The sequence below is a fragment of the Pseudochaenichthys georgianus genome, chromosome 13 (genome assembly GCF_902827115.2).
Source record: "Pseudochaenichthys georgianus chromosome 13, fPseGeo1.2, whole genome shotgun sequence".
In the NCBI taxonomy this organism is placed as follows: Eukaryota; Metazoa; Chordata; class Actinopteri; order Perciformes; family Channichthyidae; genus Pseudochaenichthys; species Pseudochaenichthys georgianus.
The window spans coordinates 14,636,773-14,653,034 of record NC_047515.1 but is presented as its reverse complement, the minus strand read 5'-3'; the positions used below and the strand labels follow the sequence as shown (position 1 = coordinate 14,653,034).

Below are 16,262 nucleotides of genomic sequence, written 5' to 3'. Positions count from 1 at the left end.
CTCATGAGCATTAATGTACAGTACAGTACATTACCGTGTGGCTAACAGAAAGTGCACTGCAGCAGTGAGCAGGTTCAGTGGATGAACAATGATCACAGGCAATAAACATCACAGTTAAGGTGCAACCCATAATGCTTTTTCTATTAGACTCTAATAGATTAGATTTGTATCATTACTTTCAATCACAGTTTGTTTAATTACAGCTATCAGAAAATGTTTAATAAACTACAGATTTCCATTAAAAGCTTGATTAAAAGAAAGTGTTCTGTCGATATAAATGACAAAGTAAAATATAATATATTTCTGAGAATAAACCTTGTGAAATTAGTCGTGATTGTTTCGTGATTCTGTTGGCTAATCCTGGGACTAAAAACATCAGTGCAGTCGATGGGTAATATATTTTCATCTTACAATAATGTCCATTTCTTCTTAACTTCTGAATCTCTGTGGATTCCCCAATCATTTCACAATAAAGTTATTACAGTAAAAAGAGGTACATGTTTGAAATGTTAAAGAACTGCCTGGCTTGATATCTGCTTAGACTGCATGACATGCAGAAATGTCAGTACCAGCAATATTAGCAACATTAAAAAAAAATCTGCCACTTTGTGTGTTGTGTTTTTCATGGATACCATGAAAAAGATGCCATGTTTACTGACTTTGTTAGAGGAAGACGACATAATTCTCAGGGATTAATCCTGTTCTCCCCTCGTATGTTGCTTGGAGCCAGCCTGGTTCAATAGAGGCATACACTACAGGACAAAAAGAAAGAAAAGAGTTAAAGCAAAGGGAAGCGAGAAATAGTCTTTTGACATTCTGTATTTGGTTTCACAATGTCCTAGTCTTGGGGAAAAATGCTATTAGGCATACAAAATAAACATTTAAATCAGAGTGTGAAGACTCAGGGTCAGACTGCTCTTTAGATTCAGTCCCTGCGGAGTATTTTAGCACACTTGAAGGCAGAATCTCCTTGCTTAATCACACACATAGCCATAAAACACAACAAGGTTAGTCATTGCTCAGATGCAGCAACATTTATAAAAAATGGATCTGCTTGAATAATCAAGCAGGGATATGCTCTATAAGAGTGTAGAGAAACCTGGCCTGTTAATGTGGTGAGCAGTAAAAGCACTCTGTCTGCTGGTAAGTGGAGGGGAGTATTTGTTGACGTTTGTGCGTTTGGCTGCTGGCTCTGCGAACAAGAACAGGCAGGCGCTGGTGCCTTCCATCACGAGGTTACAGTGACCTGCTGCACTGGTTTTGGGCCAAGTCATCTCATCATGGAAAAGGCAAGAAGCAATACAAAAAAACATTCAGGCTGTTTATACTGAAGCGCTGCAGATAAGGGTTTTACATTAGGACAAAGTGATTGTGTGCCTCCACATAATTGGGAATTAGCCAAGCCTGTGCTGTGTGTTGCTAGCAGACAACAGTCTGTGTGTGTTTACACTGTCCAAGTGTCATATCAGCCTATGCAAGGACGCTGTAAGCCCTTCTGTCAGCTGAAGCATTTAATGTTTGCCCCTTAATGGCAGCGCTTACCGTTTGAGAAGTGCGCCCCCTGGGGGAAGCTGAGCTCGTGGCTGTGCTCTGCCTCACAGGAATACATCGCCTTGGCGTCCCTGTAAAGACGACAAAACAAGGCAATGAAATGGCACATTTGACGTGATGGCAGTGTGATTCATTTGGTAGAGCTGTTAGAGGAAATGTGATGGTTGTACTGCACCTTCCCACTGGAACAGACTGTGAGGAAGAGGCATTTTCAAACAGCAGTGCTCTGGCAGCCACCCTGAAACCAGAAGAAAAACAAGTTCAGTCCACTCCACTGTATTTTGGATAAAGTAAACAGCTGAAATGATATCCAGAGATAAATATGCCATGTAATCAGTGGTGGGAAGTAACTAAATACTGTACTTAAGTACTATTTTGTCATACTTGTACTTCCATTTAATGCTACTTTATACTTTTACTCCCTTACATTTTGGAACATTTATTTTACCCCACTGCATTTATTTAAAACTAATAGTTTCCAGCTGCTGTTTAAATATACAACATATGACTTTTGTATATGATATAATGCAGTACGTTAACACCAATATATATATACAAAATCGGAAATGGTTTTAATATGTATTTGTAAGCAATTAAAAGAAGGGATCATTTAATATTCTATAATATTATAATACTTTCAAAACAGCCATGGTGTATAATGAATACTTTAACGTTGGTACTTATACATTTAGCTGGCAATACTTCTATACTTCTACTTAAGTAACATTTTGAAATCAGGACTTTCACTTGTGATGAAGTATTTTCCGACCAAAGTATTTCTACTTTCACTGAAGTAAAGTACTTCTTCCACCACTGCCTGTAATCACATGATCACAGTAATAATCCGTTTTTAATAAATCATGACTATAAAATCAGCAAAGCTGCCACCAGAGAGAAATTCAATCTAATACGAGTCTTTCCACTTTCCAGCGTTTCTCATTGTTTAGAACGTGGTAAAATGCTTAATGACACAATACAGGAGGTTTCCTTCCTCCGGCCAACACAGTGCTGGATTGTGTTCAACTAAATAACAAGGCTGCACTTGACCCCGCTCACAACAACCTGGCAGTCAAGGGGACAACGGAGCCCGGGGCCAGCTGGGAGGGTAGGACGCAAGGAAATGATTAGAGAGACTGCGTGACTGGCTTTTCAGACTGCGCAAGTCAAACAATCTATTTGTTCCGGGAGAACGAGTGCAGACTGCTGCTGGGTCACATCAACCCAGGAGCAAGTAGAGCGTAATTAAAGGCAGCGCTCCCACCACAGAGAACAGACATAAATCTGCTCTCACATGCTCATCTAATCTCAGAGACCTCTCTATGCTCGATGCTCATACACACACGGAGGAGTAGGGGGCTGATGACTCACAGGGGAGACGTGGAAAGGGGGAGGAAGATGGAGAGAAATGTTGCTGAACTATTGTCCTCATGTCTTATTGACTAGCAGTTACTTTGTGGGGGCACAGGAAACTGCACACATACAAACAGACCTTACAATGTATCCATTAAATCAGCGGTCGGCAACTAAGGACTATTTTTTGGTTTTTTAATAATCAATTGATTATTTTGTCCACTACTGCCCAGGAAGTGGGGAAATACTAACTATTACATTCGACTAGAGCCAGGAGAACTGCTTTAAATCCCTTGTTTTCTCCGACCAACAGTCAAACACCTCATTTATTAGGTTTAGAAAGCAGCATTTCATCACATTGAGAGCTTGGGAACATAACGTTTTGGCCTTTTTGCTTTATGGATAAGCTGCAGCAAATAGTAGTCAATTCTTTGGCAAAAATTACCAAAAATGTTGTTTTGAGCAATTTCACATTTGGAGATATCCTGATTTTTTTGTATATCATATTAAACTGAATATCTTTATCTTTTGGACTGACAAAACAAGATATTTAAAGACACCCCCTTGGACTTTAAGATAGTGGAGATTTATATTGTTCACTATTTTGTGACTTTTTATAATCTAAACGATTTATCTAGGAAGTAAACAAGGAACATAATTGTTGGTTGCAACCTAAATAGCAACTGTTAACCAATCATCAGAATACCTTTCCGCATTGTGCCAATAGGCACATCGTTTTTTTCAACTAGCTGCAGCACTGGTTTTAGGTGAGTCCACAAGATAAGATTTTTACCAACAGCATTACACTGGAGTGGATATCACAATGCGTAAGGAATAGTAGGTTAAATAAGCACAATGATAAGCTCTTTGAAATCCATTACACTGAGCCAGGTCTCTGGTAGCCGTTGCCGACTGAGGTGTCCAGCTTGCAGCGCATCACTAGTTTTGGGGGGAGGTCCGGGTGCTCGGTAGGCTTTGAAGTGTCGTTGGGCTCAAGTGTGGACAGACTTTGGACGGATCCAGAGCAGCTCCTGTGGCCTTGAGGGAGACAAACAACAAATATCAAGTACATGACACAAAGACATTAACGTTTAATAATGAAACAGCTCACATACTGCACAGAGCAAATGAAATGAGTGATTCAAATACAAGTCCCACTGCTGTTTAAATAATGCTTAAGTCAAGAAGGGGTGTTGTCAGTGTTTGAAAGTATTAAGTCCTAGAGGAATAATTTATGATGATATAAGTATCTGCTGTATAGATTAGAGTCTTGGAAATGACAGTTTTGCGGAGGTTGTTTTCCACTTCATCACTGCAAGGGAAACACAATCTATAAACTACTGTCAGGCAAGCTTAAAGGTCCCCTAGTATACTGTTTGTCATCAATATATTATAGGTCTATATACAGAACATGTCTCTGAAGTGTTTGGCTCCAAATACCAAACAGATCATTGTAGCATTCCATAAACCCCTCTGTTTCCGCCCTGTTTCCAAAGTGCTGATTCTCTGTCTGTTACTTTAGATGAAAATAAGGAGCCCCTCCCCACGCCCCTCTGAGAGACATTTGGTTAAAAAGAACACAATGGTGCTCCAGGAGGAGATTCAGGTGATAAGGTGGCCTTGGTTGGTTATTGGCTAATGGTTACAAAAGCCAACAAATCGTTGTGACCAGGGCCGTCCCTGGCCAACTTGAGGCCCCACGCAAAGTTATATGATGAGGCCCTCTGTTTCGCGAGCGTCGACATAAGCGCATAGGTGCGGCTCAGTTGAGGCCCCCTCCGCGAGGTGAGGCCCCACGCAATCTGCGTGATCGGGCTGTAGGGAGGGACGGCCCAGGTTGTGACATCATAAAGTGGCCAAAATCTGGTCAGCTCATTTTCAGACATAATATAAATATAGACATAGATATAAATGGATTAGGACAAAAAGTGAGCGAATATTTTTTCCTGAAACGTTCAGAATCTCTTTACACAGAGGGGACACAAGTTTATGTATAAAATACATGAAAAAGTGGATTTTGCATAATAGGTGACCTTTAAACTGTGATCACCTGATGGCCGTCCTACCTTCAGCGATATGCAGTGTTTTCAGAGAGGGGCCGGCAGAGCGGTTCAGCAGGGCTGGCTTGAGGTCAATGCGGCAGTGCGGGGCTTTTTTGGGAGCAGGGGACAGCCTGGGTGCGATGCTGATGGAGGACAGGCTGAGAGCGTCCTCTGACTCTCCGTCTGTCCGCCCCCCCTCCTCCCTGGAACTGGACTCGGGGCTGCTGACCCACATGGCGCTCCTGGGGCCGTTAGAGAGCAGCGATGGCGTTCTGCGCAGGTCCAGCAGAGACTTGTCTTTGGCCTGAGCCGAGGAAGCGGTCTTGGAGGAGCTGTTCTGCTCCGAGGAGTGAGAGGACAAAGACTCCATGCTGCCCATGGGGGTGCTGCTTGGACTGCTACTGAAAGTGTCACCTATGCAGGGGCCAGAGAAGAGGCCCACACAGCCATCATTAAAACCTACTAAGCCAGGAATTCATTGTGGATATGTTATGGCTGATAAGAAAATAGATGATATATTATATCTTTAAAGTATTTTACAAGGAAAGACTGTTTGAAAATGCTGCTTTCAGCATCTAAAGGTCCCCTATTATACTGTTTTTCATCAATATATTATAGGTCTCAGATATATAGAAAACATGTCTCTGAAATGTTTGGCTCGAAATACCAAACAGATCATTTTAGCATCCCTTAAACCCCTCTGTTTCAGCCCTGTTTCAAAAGTGCTGATTCTCTGGTCTGTTACCACGCCCCTCTGAGAGATATTTGGTTAAAAAGAACACAATGGTGCTCTAGGAGGAGATTCAGGTGATAAGGTGGGGGGGGGGGGGGTGTTACCTTGGTTATTATTGGCTAATGGTTACACAAGCCAAAAAAACGTTATGACATCACAAAGTGGCCAAAATCTGATCAGCTCATTTTCAGACAGGTTTTTATATAAATGGATCGGGACAAAAAGTGAGCGAATCTTTTTTCCTGAAACTTTCAGAATCTCTTTACACAGAGGGGACACATGTTTATGTATCAAAGACATGAAAACATTGATTTTGCATAATAGGAGACCTTCAAATATGAATACATGTATTTTCCGCTTTTCTCTGCTTTGTATCAAAATAAACAAGACCTTTAAGTGCATACCTCTTACTGACTAGTCAATACAATAGTAAACAGATTGAATGATAATGAAAACAATTGTTAGCTACAATATGCTTTTCTCTGAAGAGATAGTACTAATCTGGAATTTAGTATTTGAAAACCCAGCTTAAATCAGGTGCATCTTTCATAAATGGGTGTCCGCAGGCGTGTGAGCAATAATACAGGCTACCAGTTAGGACATAACGGTGTGATGACCTGTGGTGGAAACCATTGCTTTGAAACTCACTTTCTGCATCTGCCAGGCACAGTGTCGGGGTGTAGAGGCTGCGGGGCTTCCGGGGCCCCGTGGACAGACAGATGGCCCGGCTCCTGCGAGGGCCCGGCCGGCTCTGGGGCTGGGGCAGGGGCACGTTGGGGTCCGGAGGCTGGTGGAAGATCTGGAGGTCCAGAAGGAGCACTGATTAGTTAGTGAACTACACAATCTGTGTCTTTTTTACTAATGAGGACTGGTACTGCATTTGATTTAGAAGATTGTGACCAATATTTTAATACTCTTTCTACTCAGTATCTATAAGAATGGAGTAAAAGTGTTTGTAAAGGAAGAGTAAGAGCAGGGTTTTGCAATAAAATACTTTTAAAGCAATATTCTTAAAGATTTCCAATTAAGAAAACTTTTCTTTTGAGTAACTATCTATTGCTAAATTGGGAATTGGAATTGGAATGATCAAAGTATTTCCAGTGTATGAATTGGGTTTCTGTGGAGACATTAACGGAAAAGAATGTGGTATTAAGACAACCATAACTAATTTCACTCAGTGTCAAATAAAAGGATTTGCGTGCTGAAACATGAGTCGACTTTATAATTAAGCTAACACTCACCCTTATCATTACCGCTACAAGACAATGTTAATTTTCAACAGTTATTTAAAAGTGGTTTAAAATAGTGCAGGGAGTAATGGAAAGTCAGTAGCAGTCATAGTGGGAGCCGTCAGATGAAGAGCTGCAGGCGACAGGCTTCACACCTTCAACATCTCATGTTGTAACCACCTCCTCTCACTGCTCGCAGACTCATGCTGCGTGCAGCATTAAATCAGATCACCAGTTCTCACAGCATGATGGAAACAAGCTGGTTATTGCCTGACCTCTTTGTTAGAATGACAATGTTGGCTGCACAAAGTATTCTGGGAACAGTATTCAACCACATTTAGTGTCAGGTGAAACCAACTAGGAATGCAACTTTGAAGGTCACCTATTATGCAAAATCCACTTTTTCTTGTATTTTATTAATACATTTGTCTCCCCTCTGTGTTAAGAGATTCCGAAAGTTTCAGGAAAAAAGACCCCCTCTCTTTTTGTCCTGACCCATTTATATGAAAACCTGTCTGAAAATGAGCTGATCAGATTTTGACCACTTTATGATGTCATAACGTTTTTTTGGGTTGTGTAACCATTAGCCAATAACCAACCAAGGAAACACCTTATCACCTGAATCTCCTCCTAGAGCACCAATAGCCGCTTTCACACCAAGTACTTTGCCGTACTTATTGCCCAGCACTTAGTGCCAGCACTTAGTACCAGAGGCGTGGGAAGGTATTTTGAGTGGGGGTGCTGAGGTGCTGGACTCCAGTGAACACTATTACGGGCACTATAGAGCACGCACAAAAGCGCGAGCAACAGGGGCGCTACAGTGGAATGTTCTACTGCAACACTCCCCACACGCAAACACACAGTACACCCGCGACTGTTACAATGAAGGCTTGATAATCAGCTCACGGCATATGAGCAGGGGTAAAGTGCTATTTTTTACGAGTGGGGAGCGGACCTGACCTCCTCTAGGGGGGTCCGGGGGGATGCTCCCCCGGGAAGATATTTTTTAAATATTGAAGTTAAAAGCATCAATCTGGTGCACTTTGAGAGCAACATTAAGAGATGGATACTGTACATCTCTCAACACCCAGATGAAACACAACTGTAATCAGATGTTCTTTTTCTTTATGGATATTTTACAAATCACTCCCCTTTCAAACTGTATTCTTGTTTTACTGCCATATAGTATTTCATAACTGTTTTTCCTTTATTCTCTTATTTTTTTTATAACTATAATGATCATATGAAGGTGTGCTGCGGAAATAATCTTTTGAATAATTTGTGACCAAACCGTTTGAGACCCACTGAGATAACTTAGACTAAAGTTAACTATCTAAACCCTCAGAGAGTCCTTTAGCTCACCTGAGCCTCTCAGTCTGTCAGGAGAGGACTCTCCTCCAGCTTGTTGTGGAAAAAACAGCTCCTTATGCATATATGCCAACCTTTCCAAATCCAAAAGAGGTAGGTTTGCGCACGGAAAATGTGCACGCCCAAACTAGGAAATCAGAAGAAATGGAACCCCAGTAATTACATGTATAAACCATGTAATTAACATATATTGCATCATTTTATGCATTTTTCAGAAAATGTGGTAGTTTGGTAAACAGTGACATCAACGACATGTCTGGTCTGTAAAATGCCCGAAAAGTAAAAGAATGGGAGATAAATCTCCCAAAGTCTCCACATTTTATTATATTTGTAATGTGTTTCTGGTCCTCTTTCAGTTGAGACAGTGTAGATTAAGGATGTGTCAGGATGTAGAACTCTTGTGTGAACATTGGATAAAGCCAGGTTCATATTCTTGTTTCATGTTGTTGACATATTAGAGTCACAGGTTTGCACATAGCGATATATCTTTGTGTTGCGCCATAAAACAGAAAATACTGCATTAAAAAAGTAATTTCCTGCATTTTTCTACTGAGAAAGTGTGATATAAATAAGGTACAGGCTTTCAGATTGCTGTAGTTCACTAAACAGATACATTAACGACATGTTTGGTGTTGAAAATGTCAGAAAAAGTGAAAGACTGGGAGATAAATATCCCCAAATCTCAAAATTGTATTATATTTTGTGTGTGTTGGTGGTCCTCTTTCAGTTGAGACACTGTAGTAGGTGAAGGATGCTTCAGGAAAGGACCAAACACTGGATGTCTTTCAGTCGCCAACATGTGTTTTCGAGACACTGATACTAACGGGGAAATCCTGCAGGACTCAAATGCCTCGTCTCTGTTCCCTCACTCATTTGAGAGTGATTACCCATCAGCCCCGGGGGTGCAGAGGACAGGCAGCGTTACCCCCGGTCTACAGTGTGCACGTTGTTTCTCTTTCAGAAACACAGAGGACTGTTTGTATGATGCGATCACAGACACACGCTGGACTCCGCACCGCCTGCCTAGGGGGTGCTGCAGCGCTGTCAGTCCCCGGCCGGAAGTCCCCGGAGTTGGGGCCTTTCGAGTAAATCGCCAGAACACCGACACCTCCTCATCACTCCACCGCTCCCATGTTTTTTTTTGTGTTGCCATAAGTTATTCTCTCTCCGTTGGTGCGCGGGGCTAATGCTAATGCTAATGCCAGCAAATACAATGGCGGCTTCACAAAACTGTTTTACGGGGCGTGTCTTGAAATTCGCCCAGCCAATCAAAATTGGTACTTTTTTCTCCCCAGGATAGTACCACCTCTCTAGCAGGCACTAAAAATGGGGGTAAAAATTCTCGGAACTAAGTACTCTTTTTGGTGTGAACGCAATATTCCAGGCACTATCAGAACTAGACGGGAAAAGTACGGGGAAAAGTACTCCGGTGTGAATGCGCCTTTTAACCAAATATCTCTCAGAGGGGCGCGGCACCTTATTTTCATCTAAAGTAACAGACAGAATCAGCACTTTTGAAACAGGGCTGAACCAGAGGGGGTTATGGGATGCTAAAATGGGTGATCTGTTTGGTATTTCGAGGCAAACACTTCAGAGACATGTTTTGTATATAACTGAGACCTATAATATATTGATGAAAAACAGTATAATAGGGCACCTTTAAAGTAAGATGTTCAAGAAATTGGATAAAGGTAAAACTTCAAGTATACTTTACATTTACAGCAAAACAATGACTCGCCTTGTTGAAGTTCTCGATAAGTATTTCCATCACAATGTTCTGAAACTTGATGTTCATCATGGCGGCCACGGTTTCCTCTTGGGAGCGCATCAGGGTGGGCCCAAAGATGACACCCAGGTTAGAAACCGTCATCAGGTTGAACTGGCTTTGAGCGGAAACTCTGCAGGTGGAGGTACATGTGCGTTAATAAGGGTAAGATGCTGTTCTCTACTGATAGTTAACCTTGTCGTAAGGGGATGTACTTTACAAGCTACAAACTGTTTTAGACCTGTGAAGACAATTTAATCAGTCTCAGCTATTTGTATCTTCTCTCAAAAGGGCTGCAGTGTAACTGATTCATTACGGGAATACGTACGTGACGAGGTGTTTTATTAGCAGCTCCAGCATTTCCTTGTTCCTCTCGGGCAGCTTATGAACCAAAGCATGGACGGCACACACCCTGTAGTTCTGGTCATCTGACTCTGAGGAGAGGCAAATGGATATTAAATGACCAATAGCCTCATGTACCAACAGAAAAACATGACGATTAGGTCACATCATTGACTTTTAGAATGGTGACAATAAATATCTTATTGGCGTGACTGTGGTCAGGGTAACAGAACATTACAATGTCGTAAATATGATGAAAATAGTCCTGTTAACCTCGATGCAGCTATTTATCCATTTTAACAATAGATTTGATCGCATAGAGCTGGAATTGTATGAATTTAAATAGAACAAATATCAACTTGAAGATGTGGTTAAAACGTCAAATATAGTTTGTAAAATTGACATTCCACTTGAGACACTTTATGCAGAGGTGAAAAAAAGTAGTTGAGTGGAGATTAAACCAATTTAACTTATTAATTTAACATGAAACAAGGGCTATATGATGCACAGGGCATGTAGTTATTTCCTGAGACGGTTTAATTGGTTCAATCTTTGCTCATTTGGTTTCCCAACCTCAGGGCCTACATGTAAGCCCTGAGGTGGGTAAATGAATACACTTGAAATGCAGTTCAGTTCAAACTTAATTCCCTTTTAAAAAGTGATACACACACATTTAATATGCAAGGGAAATACACTTGGTTAATATATATTTAACATATTCATATTTTCAAATTAAAGTGGGATATCTTCTGGCACAATTCATCATTTTCCTTTCCTTGATGTATAACAGCACAGTATGTACATTCCTCATTAGCAGTGTTGGATAAGATACAATATTCCTTCATTAGGCCCACAGCAGGGAAGTCAAGAAAGTAAAACAGAAAAACAGTTCACAGTACAAACACATAGCAAAAAATACAACAACATATATTGTACAGAATATTGATTTGATATTTTTATTTAATTATTATTACCATATTAATGCATGTCTTTAAATTGAGCAAAGAATATATATTCATGTATAATACAATGATAAACGGTAAAACACATATAGCATCATAACCGACAATTGAAGTAACTTTTCACAACTTACTGACAGCCAAGATAAAGTCTTTGTGGAGCTTGAAGGTCATTAGAGGCTCGCAGAGACACCTGGTGAATAAAGAGAAACGTTGACATTTATTTGAGTGACACGGGTCTTTTGAATGCAGCCACCTTCCTTTGTGAGTTGCAGCAAAGAATGAATGATTAACAACAGGGAGGTTTCAAAGAGGCACTATGGAGATAATGATGATTCCTGCAGCCGGTGAGGCACGCTGACCTCAGGTAGTTCTTCAGGCCGCTGGTGATCGTTTTGTTGTCCCACGTCTCTGGATCCAGCTCCATATCAACAGGTGCCTTGGTTGCTATTGGAAACACGTTTTTTGTATTGTTTATTAGCATCATAAAAAGTAAGCTTTGAACTCTGTGACATGCTGACAGCAGTGCGTTGTGACATACAGTCTATGGTTGTGACGCAGAAATCAAGCTTGAGAGAGTATTTAAAAATATCATCCTGACATTTCCTGTTCAATGTAGGATTCAAACAGGATTACCTTGGCCTCATCTAATAAGGTATTGACAGATTGTTATGAGGCCGATGGCTTTTACAGTGTCACACCACCAGGAGGACCTCTTCCCTCACTCTGCAGTCACATTACGTTTGACTAAGCTCTCCATTCAACTTGTGGTCGGACATAGGCTGTTCATAAACCAAGCTAAATAAAGAATAATTGGTCAAATAAAACAAATTAAACTGTTATCTATTGTGTTAGTTTTGCTACATGGCTTGTGAGTATCATTTACAGTGGTGTTATGTAACTAAGTACATTTACTCAAGTACTTTATTTAAGTAAATAATTGGGGTACTTGTATTGTAACTTGAGTATGTTCACATTTTGCTACTTTATACTTTTACTCCACTACATGTATATTACATATTTAGTTACTAGTTACTTTGCAAATGTAGACAATCAATACAATATATAAATCACCTACTATTGATGAACACATAAATGTAGCAATAATTATAATTAAATCATTGATTATGATATAAAATATAAAAATATATTGTGCTTAAAATGGCTATTTTGCAGAACGAGTACTTTTACTTTTGGTACTTAAAGTATTTTGAATGCTAATATGTATTACTTTACTTAAGTATCATTTTGAATGCAGGACTTTTACTTGTAACTGAGTATTTTACACTGCAGTACTGCTACTTTTACTTAGTTAATAATCTAAGTATTTATTCCATCTGTGATCATTTAATTCTTTATGTACAGACATAGAATGACTAAACATTTTAAATCAAAGCTTGACAAATACTTATAACAGATGTCAGCTTCTCTTATTTTAGGGGCTACTTACAAAACACTGTTGTCATCAGCTTCTGCACTTTGGAGTTGACCCCTCCAATCCTATATAGTCCCATTGTATTTATTCCTGTTTGGCAGAGGGTAAATTAAAGGATTGGGGGAAAAAGGAAAGATTCTATGTTTAGTTAAGGCTTACGAGGCAGTATAATGTGTTATGTCAACCAAAGAATGAAACACATTGTTGTTCATAATCACAGTCAGGCTGCACTTATGTCATTTGACGGATTAAAGCTGAGAGATTGAAATGCCTCACCTCTATCCTCCACCAGGTCAATGCATTTCCTTACGAAGTTAAAGCCCGCCTCATTAAGAAACGCTGTAATACAACATGAGAATCGAGTTGACAGGTCAATTACCTCCTGGGTTAACCACGCAACACGCAGGAATATCATGCTCTCCTCTCTGCTTGTGCTCTGACTAATAAGATACAGCCGTGTGCTGGAAGGCCGTGCTATGTCAGCTGAGTGGGTGTATGTCAAGTAATTGTGTTAATGAACAGAGATAGCTATAGGTAACAAAGCATGTGTTAGACATGTATGTGTTTGGGATGTTATTACAAGTCTTGGCAAGCTAAATATATGCATTTTGAATTGGAAAAAGAACACACTTACTCTCTTCCTTTTTGCTTAATATGGCAGGCAGGTTGTAGATCTAGAGACATTTCAAGTACATCATTATTAAATTAAGGGGAAACTGAACAAAATCTCAGAAAGAAAATAATGATGTTAAAGAGTTTTATTTCCCCCAGTTGTCCTTTGCTTTAAGTGGACTCTCCTATTTTTAGCAAGTGGATGGTGAGGTCATGGTTTCTTAAAAACAAACAAAAAAGATTGCCATAACCCACCAGAAGAGGGTGCCAGTGGCAAATAATTCACATTTGGTATTGATTTCCTGTAGAAAAACAAACAAATAAAACCCCCCAATCCTAGACCAAACAGCAGGCCGGCCAAAATGAATATTTGAAAGACAAACAGGCAGTTCCTCACCGGCTCCTTGCCATCCATGGCCTCCAGCCACAATCTCCTGTTGGATTCTGACTGTGCCTGCAGTGTCATCACGCCATGCCTGGAAACATTGCAGAGAAAAGCTGCTCTCAGTCTCATCTCATTGCCTTGGGCCCCCTGGACAGACCTTGTTTACATTGGCTGAGACCACTATAAAAGGACTTGTGTGACTAAAATAGCTCATGTGCAAATGCTTGACTTTAAACTGTGCCCTCGGCTGGCTCGGTGCATCACATTCCACTCCCAATTAAAATGCTACATGTGCTTGATATTAGAGTGATTTGTTCGTTTTTTTTTGCACCCAGCATGCTACCGATGATCTACTTTAGTGCCATATATATCACCTCAAGTGCTACATACAGACAGTATAGCGCTGAAACTTCTCTGAGTGTTATCTCACAGGAAGTAGTAACCTAACTTTAACAATATCTGACGAAGCCCACCCAGTATCAGCATGGAGCCATGTCAAGTTGGTTATATTAACTGAATTACCAAAAGACGCCCACATTTTGAATGTTACTTCTATTGATATACTACCATGTGGATGGTTTGGGATTTATTTGACCAAGTTCGGATGTATATCTCTAAAACAATGGAGGTGGAAGGAATTTCATTTGAATGATAATACTTGTATTTTGAGTTTACACGATTCAATAAAAGAAAAACAAAATAACATAAAAGAAGTTCAACTTGAAAACTGGGCAGCTTTTATCAAACATAATTATCAGGCGCATGTTACTGCATTGGCTATTTCTTCTGTCAAATGTTTTCAGTGTACCGTCAAATGAGAAAGTGAGCTCCAGCGGGTGGGCGATGTTTGGCATGAGTGTTTCAACTTTACTTTAATTCAACAGCTAAACCGTGCGTCACCAGCATTTGTATTTTAAATCATTTGAGGTGAGAAAATAGGCAATGCAGTAACAGAATCTTGATTTATAATTGATTGATTGATATAACAGATGATTATAATCAGTGTCGCCTAGTCCGACAGTTAATGCGAGTTCATGAACAGTAATTGAATTTTTCATTTGTTATTGTAGATGCCCTAGAGACGTACAGTTTAACAGGATGTATTTCATGTTATCTATGTTACGCACTACTGTCAGCAGGATATAGTAAAAGTTTGAGCAAATATGAAAAAAGGAGATACTTTTTTTATCAAATTGACCAAGTCCCCCTCCTGAAAAATCCAAGATATGTGGATTATCCGGAATACTGTGGATACTCTTTCTAGAAAGAGAAGTTGCTTGGGAATTTATTAAATAACTTTATTTTCATTACAATGAGCTAATCAATTCAATTGTATTCATTGGTCAAATAAAATAAAACCATTGTCACGGCTGAATACCCCTTGATTAACTGACGTGAACCCTTTAGAAATGAGGCTGTGAGATTGTTGCCCTGGATCTGGCGGGGCTATAGGTGCAACAGTATGTTTATTATAATGAGGATAAATGGATGAGCTTGAAGCTGACTGGAGCTTGGCCCACATTGTCCTTGTGGTTGGAACAATCACCTTGGGGGCATGGCCGTTTATGATAAATGATTGTCCTGCAAATAAACTGCAGTTATTGTCCATGCTCAGCAACACTCGCCAAGGGTGAGCCGTGCTGGTGTTGCGCAACAATAATGCAACACACCACAATAATGAGCTTATATCGAGCTCTCGTTACGTCTGACTTGATCAATTCCGCCACTGCTCATCAGTGGAAAGCCAACTATAACGTGTTAGATCCCTTTCCTATTCCCAGTACATCAATGAATACAAATTAGTTATAAATATTCCCATACAGCCACATTAATTAAACTGTTTAAAAAGAGGCAAAATGATCAATTGATTCTCAGAATGACACAAATCAATGTAATATCTGAGTAATTGCAGTGAAGTGGAAATCATTTATGAATGCGTTTGTGTCCTGAAGCCCACATTGTCCAAGCGATTTTGTGAAGTGCTCAGAAGGCAGCAGTTTTTCATACGAAGGTTTGGATTTGAGTGCATTATGATGTTAGCAGCACACATGCAGCACATGCAACTGCTCTGAGCTCTGGGCAGCACTGGTCAGTTCACATACCGGACTTTACAGAAAAACTGAAGTGGCCTGAAAAGAGTTCCACGATAGATGTCATTTCTACATCGACACGAACACAGAGAAAAGACGGAATGGGTTAAAAAAACACATACAACAAACGGGGATCTTGGGAGGGAGAGGACTTGAGGAACATGCAGGAGACAAACAGAGCTGAAAACATCTGGTAAACAGGGACTCTTTGAAGATGTTAATCAGACCTGAACGCCTCTTGAAGTGCTGAGTACTCCCAGGATAATGCAGGTTAATTGCCAGTATCAGTTGGCTGGCACAAAATGCATGAGGACAAAAAAATCCAACATGCGCTTGCTTAATCTTCATTTTGGTTAATCAAACAGTCGCTTTATCACCACTGTTTTCCTGTGGGTCAATCT

General features: G+C 40.3%; 1 protein-coding gene across 2 annotated transcripts in view; it reads right to left on the bottom strand.

The window, feature by feature from the left end:
- Window positions 1-660: 660 nt before the first annotated feature.
- Window positions 661-16,262, bottom strand: part of LOC117457258 (rho GTPase-activating protein 42) — a 90,537-nt gene continuing 74,935 nt past the window's right edge. The window contains exons 11-25 of one of the 2 annotated variants that reach the window (XM_034097220.2): window positions 15,874-15,930; window positions 13,784-13,862; window positions 13,409-13,448; window positions 13,051-13,113; window positions 12,790-12,864; window positions 11,702-11,786; window positions 11,474-11,532; window positions 10,367-10,472; window positions 10,012-10,171; window positions 6,325-6,475; window positions 4,968-5,357; window positions 3,783-3,939; window positions 1,727-1,789; window positions 1,543-1,622; window positions 661-752 (exon numbers count right to left, since the gene is read on the bottom strand). In XM_034097220.2, the coding sequence (XP_033953111.1) occupies window positions 664-752; window positions 1,543-1,622; window positions 1,727-1,789; window positions 3,783-3,939; window positions 4,968-5,357; window positions 6,325-6,475; window positions 10,012-10,171; window positions 10,367-10,472; window positions 11,474-11,532; window positions 11,702-11,786; window positions 12,790-12,864; window positions 13,051-13,113; window positions 13,409-13,448; window positions 13,784-13,862; window positions 15,874-15,930 (1,654 nt within the window). In that variant the 3' untranslated portion in view covers window positions 661-663. The remainder of the gene's footprint in view (window positions 753-1,542; window positions 1,623-1,726; window positions 1,790-3,782; window positions 3,940-4,967; window positions 5,358-6,324; window positions 6,476-10,011; window positions 10,172-10,366; window positions 10,473-11,473; window positions 11,533-11,701; window positions 11,787-12,789; window positions 12,865-13,050; window positions 13,114-13,408; window positions 13,449-13,783; window positions 13,863-15,873; window positions 15,931-16,262) is intronic. The other variant, XM_034097222.2, reaches the window with a different exon arrangement.